General features: G+C 39.1%; 1 protein-coding gene across 1 annotated transcript in view; it reads right to left on the bottom strand.

Moving 5' to 3' along the window:
• The window catches only part of LOC107574493 (uncharacterized), a 17,405-nt gene extending 10,456 nt beyond the window's left edge, over positions 1-6,949 (bottom strand). Inside the window, exons 1-4 of the mRNA XM_016260946.1 lie at positions 6,790-6,949; positions 6,437-6,576; positions 5,687-5,787; positions 3,840-3,979 (exon numbers count right to left, since the gene is read on the bottom strand). Of these exons, the coding sequence (XP_016116432.1) occupies positions 3,840-3,979; positions 5,687-5,787; positions 6,437-6,561 (366 nt within the window). The 5' untranslated portion in view covers positions 6,562-6,576; positions 6,790-6,949. The remainder of the gene's footprint in view (positions 1-3,839; positions 3,980-5,686; positions 5,788-6,436; positions 6,577-6,789) is intronic.
• Between the last annotated feature and the right edge of the window lie 595 nt (positions 6,950-7,544).

The raw sequence follows: 7,544 nt of genomic DNA on the forward strand, positions 1-7,544 counted from the left end.
GTGTGTGTGTGTGTGTGAGAGTGTGTGTGAGTGTGAGAGTGTGAGAGTGAGTGAGCGTGTGTGTGAGTGAGTGTGTGCGTGTGAGTGTGTGATCAAGTGTGTTGCGTGTTACCTGCGGTGTGTGTCCCAGCAGGCTCCACAGTGTGTCGGTGATCACACTTCCTGTTCTGCTGAACTCAAGCAGCTCTGTTTCCTGTCGGTTGAGGGCGAGATGCTGGCAGCCCTGGAAGTCTCCGGTGATCTCCTGACCGCTGCTCATCTGTGTGTGATTTTTGGTGAATTTTATAAAACCCATTTGGGTCAATTTGACCTGCAAACATTATAATAATTATTAATTATAATAATAGTGTTTTACGGTGGTCGAGAGAGCTCAACGCGCTGCAAATGAAAAAACACATGCAAATTAAGAAAACATCTTCATCAGTTTGACGGCACATGTGCTGCAAATACTCACAAATACAAACGTGCTGCGGAAACAGAAACGCTGGAGATATGCACAGACCACATCAACAAGTGACAAACCTGGCTGGGACATGCTTAGCCTAAATAAGCTGACGAAGTACACAATTACTGGAACATTATGTAAGCTGGCTACTTTTACAAGTTTACTTACAAAAATGAACCTTGGTTTTACTATTAAAATAAATAAATAGGCTAAATAAATAGCCTATAGGCCTATATATCATACATGTTTTTTATTATTATGTGACCACCCTGCATGGAGTTTGGGTCACAAAAATATTAAATAATTTGTATATATTTTGTTTTATGTCCATGTATGTCTATTTCTATTTGCATGTGTATATACGCTTAATTTAAACTAGACAAACTTTAAGTTGGCTTGAGAAAGTCTGACCAGAAAGTTTGAAAAAGTTTTAAAAGCTAGAAGTTTGAAGTTTTTCAGTTTGAAGTAGTTTTAAGGGTTAAAGTTGACAGACAGATAGAGTATTCTGGGTGGTTGCTAGGGTGTTGCTATGCAGTTGCTAGGGCAGGGTTTCCGCGGGGTCTTAAAAAGTCTTAAATTGTAACAAGAAAGTCTTAATTATGATTTCAAGGGGTCTTACATTTGGGGACAGAAAGACCAGAATGGTGATATGGCTGAATGTGAGGATTAAACTTCAAAAGGCTAACGTTATGATTTTATTGAATAAACGCGAGTGCTGCAGGTTCAGAGTCGGTGCTGCTGCTCTGTGTTCAGCAGTTACCGGGAAACAGTGCTGCTTCTACCAAACGCTGCACCTGCTGGCAGAGAATGAGCATTCCCAATAAAACTGTGGTTTTGTTCAGAGTTCAGGCCAATGTGAAAATCCACCCATGTTTTACTCTGCAAACACACAGAGCTGTAAATGTGAACTGGTGGATCGATAAGAAGACAATGCATTATAAAAATCTAAACATAGGGGTGTGCGATATGTATGGTCTGCGATAATATCGTAATTGTTGTTTTAATGATGTGTGATTTGATATTATCGAGTATATCGCGAAAACCAAACACAAAACAGCTCCAGAGTGCACACATTCATTAGGTGATGAAGTCTAGCAGGTTAGACTAGTGTGCATGCGCGTTTAGAGTGCCTTCTTTCACTGCATGAATCAGTCTATTAAAATGCATTTAGAAGTATCATATAATATAAGATATGGGGCAGAAAATGTATATATTTATATCACTTCATATAGTTAATATCACACGAAGAGTGACGTTTATTTTCTCCAAATGTAAGCATGATCACAAATGTGATATTGATTTTATACAACAGTTCAATAAACAAGAAGTTAATATTAAGAGACTTACGTTTTAGACACCATATTTCCTGTTTTTGCTCTATTCCTCCAACAAAAATAATTCCAAACACAGCCACAGCGCTGTTCTGCGTCTCTGAGCAACACGACCGTGTCTGGTTCCTGAATGAATCAAGCGTTTAAATGATTCGGTTCAATCACAATAACTCACGTAACAGTGACTTGCTGCCACCTGCTGGTGGTTTAATTTCACATTTAAGGCACCATTTCATTTTTTAAATCATTTCAAACATCAGTTTTCAATGTTTTAAGTTTCAAATATCAAAACATTATTTATGCATTTGTAGCTGCAGGTTAAAGTATTTAATGTCCCTCTGAGCTGCATTAAACCGCGTGTAAACACATCTAGACGCCTCTTCAGACGCAGCTTCTGTGTGTCCTCTGCGCTGCAAAGATACGTTTAGTTGATGCTGATTTCATTTGCTTGCTAACAGCCCAGATGAAGAATTTAACTCAAAAGATGGGGCACACTTTTAGAAAAAATGTCTTAAAGGTAAAAATGCCCATAAAACCTGTTGGAAATAATGAATTTCTATCACTGCTGTGATCTGAGCACACAGAAGATGAAGAACATCAAAACTTTAGGAGTCAGCTGTCTTCAGCAGTCCATAAGATATCAGCACAATAACACCTAATTATCATTAAAATCCCAGAATATTATCGAGGTATCATTTTTTGTTAATATCACACACCCCTAATTTATATTATTTAACTGATATGATCATTTATTGATAATAATAATTTAAATTAATATAATAATTAATACTTTTGACATCCATTTTCTTAACAATGGTTTAAAGGCTGAAATGTAAAGTTTATCATTTTAAAACTTGTATCTGAACTGTAAATTATGCTTTTTACAGTAATTTTACAGTTTAATAGCTTACCATAGACACTGCCCTACCCCGCGCATATGGTATTCATTTTATTTGCGTTGCTCTTAAAAAGTCTTAAATTTGAGCTTAAGAATCCTGCAGAAACCCTGTAGGGTACCCGGGGTGGTTGCTAAGGCGGTTGCTAGGGTGTTGCTATGCTATTGCTAAGGTACTCGGGGTGCTTGCTAAGGTGTTGCTATGCGTTTGCTAGGGTATTATGGGTGGTTGCTAGGGTGTTGCTATGCGGTTGCTAGGGTACTCGGGGTGATTGCGAATTTGTTGCTATGCGGTTGATAGGCTACCGGGGTGGTTGCTAGGGTGTTGCTATGCAGTTGCTAGGGTACCCAGATTGGTTGCTATGGTGTTGCTATGTGGTTGCTAGGGTACTGGGGTGATTGCTAGGGCCTTCTGGGTGGTTGCTAAGGTGTTGCTATGCAGTTGCTAGGGTATTGTGGGTGGTTGCTAGGGTGTTCCTATGCGGTTGCTAGGGTACTCAGGGTGATTGCTAATATGTTGCTATGAGGTTGATAGGCTACCCAAGGTGGTTGCTAGAGTGTTGCTATGTGGTTGCTAGGGTGTTGCTATGTGGTTGCTAGGGTATCCAGGGGTGTTGCTATGTAGTTGCTAGGGTACTTGGGGTGGTGGCTAGATTAGTCTGGATGGATGCTATAGTGTTTCTATGATAGATAGATAGATAGTTAGTAGCATTAATGCATAGTTAATGCTATAATTAAACCATGGTAAATTAAAAACACTAACCATAGTTTAACCATGGTATGTACAACTGTGGTTATACAAAGGGTAATCAATATGCAAAAATAAACAAACAAACAAACAAAAAACATGGTTACTACACTTTTTCTATAATAAAACCATGGTTCATTTTCGTAAGCATTGTTGGGGTCCCAGTTGTGTTCTGTGCTACTTGCAGCTGTTTTCTGTGTTTGGTTGCTGTGAGTATTTCCAGCACATGTGCAGTCAGACTCATTCATTTGCTGGTGCTTTTTCTATTTGCATGTGTTTTCTTAAGTTGCAGTGCATTGAGCTCTCTCGACCACCATAGCATATGCATCCCACAACAATAAAAAAACAAACGTATTGTCGCCGTGTTTAATTGATAGATGATATTAGTTGAGATTTGAGTGATATTTTGAAACTGCTCACTGTAATGGCCTGAAGAGCGTCGGGCAGCTGCTCGATGGAGACGCTGGTGAAGTTCTGCTGCTCCGCTCTGACCTGAGCCTCGCTCGCGACCGAAACAGAGCCGCTCCACGTCTTCAGATCGATGCAGAACACTCCGTGACCTGGAGACACACACACGTTTGTTTCTGTGAATTGTGGGGACTTTCCATAGACTTCTATTACTGTTATACTGACCAAATGATATTTTCTATCCCTAACCCTAAACCTACCCCTTACAGAAACCCTGTTTGCATTCTTACACTTTCAGATAAACATCATTTACTATTTTTAATCATTTTTTCCCTCGTGGGGACCACAGGCCGGACTCACAATGTAAAGACACACTCACACACACTGACACACTCACACACACTGACACACTCACACACACTGACACACTCACACACACTGACACACTCACACACACTGACACACTCACACACACTGACACACACTCACACACTGACACACTCACACACACTGACACACTCACACACACTGACACACTCACACACACTGACACACTCACACACACTGACACACTCACACACACACACACACACTGACACACTCACACACACACTCAAATAAAGTGTACTTGATTGCGCTAAAAATACTTAAATACAAGCAAGTATATTTGTAGTACATTTTTATTTTTTGTTCTAATTAAAATTATAAAAGTTATACACTATAAATACACTTATTAAAAGTATATTTCTACTTTAGTAGTACTTCAGTGAAATTGTAAAAGTATACTAAATACCAGATATTTAAATTGATTTTTAGTGCATTGAAATAAAATATACTACCGCAAAAATAGAGGACTTTTATTCATGCATTTCTTAAAAATGTGTTTTGAATGATATAAAAATTAGTTCAATGTTAGCACACTTTTATACAGTTATCCAAAGTTTAAATTAAATAAATTTTATTTAAAATATATTAGTAATGTAATAATTATAAGTACATTTTCCCAACTGAGCTAAATACACTTAATATAAATACACTAATTAGCACTTAAACTGATTTTAAGTGCAGTCAGATAAAGTACCAGAAGTGTTTTATAACTGCATTGCTTAAAAGTCTGCTACGATCGCTTCACATAACATTATAGCAGATTTTGATATAGACCATCACTACGTTCTATTTGGATTTTCATGAATACAGTAGAGATGTACTACTGAAGTGAAACCCTACAGGTTACTGTGCTTAGACTAGTGTAAACGCACTAATAGCACATGTTTGGATTAATCCTTCATATGTGTTTAGATGTCTACCAAAACTCACAATTTAACAGTAAGCATACTTTTAGCATAAAGTACTTGAAGTGCTATATTTTTAATGTGGAAAAAGTGCTACTAATGACATAGTAATAGTGCACTCGGCTGTACTATTTAAAGACACCATAAACGTGTAATTAAGTATACAACACATTTTAAATGAATTATTTAATCTATAAAAATATGTGGGAAATATATTATAAATACATTGTATATATTCATAATATATTATTTTTATATTTTAAATAATTAATAAGTGTATTTTCCATGTATGATAAGTATATTTGTGTATGAAAGATGGTTTCAGTTCTACTGCGAGGGGTAAGTAAATACATTTTAAATACAGAGAAATGATGTTAAAAGCACATTTTAGTTCATATTCACCGTGTCCCAAAATAGCACAGTTGAGCTCTTAAGAAGTACTAAAGAATCATTTTTAGTAGATTAAGTACAAAATCCGTGCTTTCAGCAGCTTATGGGAGTGTAGTGAACTAAAGTGTGTTGACTGGGTGATCTGTGACAGTGCTTGAGCGTCAGACGGCGACGCACCTGTGAGCAGCAGCAGGTGGATCTCGTCTCGGTCGCTCTGACTCTGGTTTGGGACACGCAGGTTATAGAACATGTCCTGCTGTTTCAGGCCGCTGACTCTCCTGCGCGGATCGATAACACGGACAGAGCGTTTGAGCCGTCTGGAGCTCGCTTAGACTCTAATGTTAACCTGTCAAAACAGCCCTGTTGCTCAACATACTGCAGGAGAGGGGCGGAGCCTGACAGCTGTGATTGACAGGGCACTTTAAACATCTCCAGTTGAACAAAGAAAACAATCCAGTAACACAGATTACAAAATACATAGAAACTACAGTACAAACAGTAATATTGTGAAATATGTGACTCTGGAGCACAAAAGCAGTCATAAGGGTCAATTTTTTAAAATTGAGATTTATACATCATCTGTAAGCTGAATAAATAAGCTTTGTTATGATAAGACAATATTTGGCTGAGATACAACTATCTGGAATCTGAGGGTGACGTATGGATGATCTGAGGGTTTTGATATATTTACGGTAGGAAACTTACAAAATCTCTTCATGGAACATGATCTTTACTTAATATCCTAATGATTTTTGGCATAAAAGAGAAATCTATAATTGTGACCCATACAATGTATTGTTGGCTATTGCTACAAATATCCCCCAGCGACTTAACACTGCTTTTGTGCTGCAGGGACACATTTAATTACAATTTAAAATAGCTCTTTTCTATGTGAAATATATATATACACACAGGTTGGATCCTCACCGGACGTGCTGCAGAAACTCATTGGAAGCGGTCTGAGTCCGGTTCTGTCGGCTCGGGGGAGATAGGCTGATGTTACCGGGTCTCTTGGGCCCCGAGGGAACTAAGAACTGAACCATCTGGAACATTCTTCTCTCTAATATCTGCATATGACGAGAAACACACACACATGAGAATCAGCAAGCACTGATCATCCGCTCCAGACACAGAACTGGGCTTGTGCAAACGCTGCTTGAGACACAGGTCTGGAGAACAGAGCTGACCTTCAGCACAGATCAGATGAAGAGCAGCTCAAGCTCAAGCTCAAGCCAGGGTTATCACTGCTAGTGTTAGTTCGGGTTAGGTGCCATACTGACCGTGTGCTGGTGATTCTCACAGACTCTGATGAAGATCTAAATATGAAGAGCAGCAGTGAAACTCAATCCAGGAACACTTTCACAATCTCTGCTCCTCAGACTCGCTGTAAACAAGCGGCACGTGGAGCGTCCCGTGACGTCACGCACTGTGTCGCCAACCGCTTTCAACTGAGCGTAGCTTGACGTCACTAGATGACGTCACAATGGCCAATTCACGGATCTATATAAAGATGAATGCAGATCAGTGGGCAAGATGAGAACTTAGATAAGGTTTATCCAAGAAGTTACTATAGTTGTCCCTAAACTTTTGAAAAAAAGTCTCAAAAGGGGCGGGGAAGTCGCTAAATCTAGCTACAAAGTAACTAAATTGGCCACACACGCACACACGCACACACTCATTAACACTGATGATGAACAATAATTATATTCATGTTTGACTCGCAGATCTTCCTCTGGAGCGCAAACACATTATAATGTGATGTTACTGAAGCCGTCGGTGCTCAATAACACAGAAATTAATGTTTCTGCAGACTTTTGTTCACACACGCACACGCACACACACACTCTCTCTCTCTCTCTCACACACACACACACACGCACGCACGCACACACACACTCTCTCTCTCTCTCTCACACACACACACACACACACAGACAATATCTCTCTCTCACATACTCACACAAACACACACACACACACACACACTCACTCACTCACACACACTCTCTCTCACACACACACACACTCACTCACT

Source organism: Sinocyclocheilus grahami, unplaced genomic scaffold, assembly GCF_001515645.1.
Source record: "Sinocyclocheilus grahami isolate Dianchi unplaced genomic scaffold, SAMN03320097.WGS_v1.1 scaffold2253.1, whole genome shotgun sequence".
NCBI classification, from domain to species: domain Eukaryota; kingdom Metazoa; phylum Chordata; class Actinopteri; order Cypriniformes; family Cyprinidae; genus Sinocyclocheilus; species Sinocyclocheilus grahami.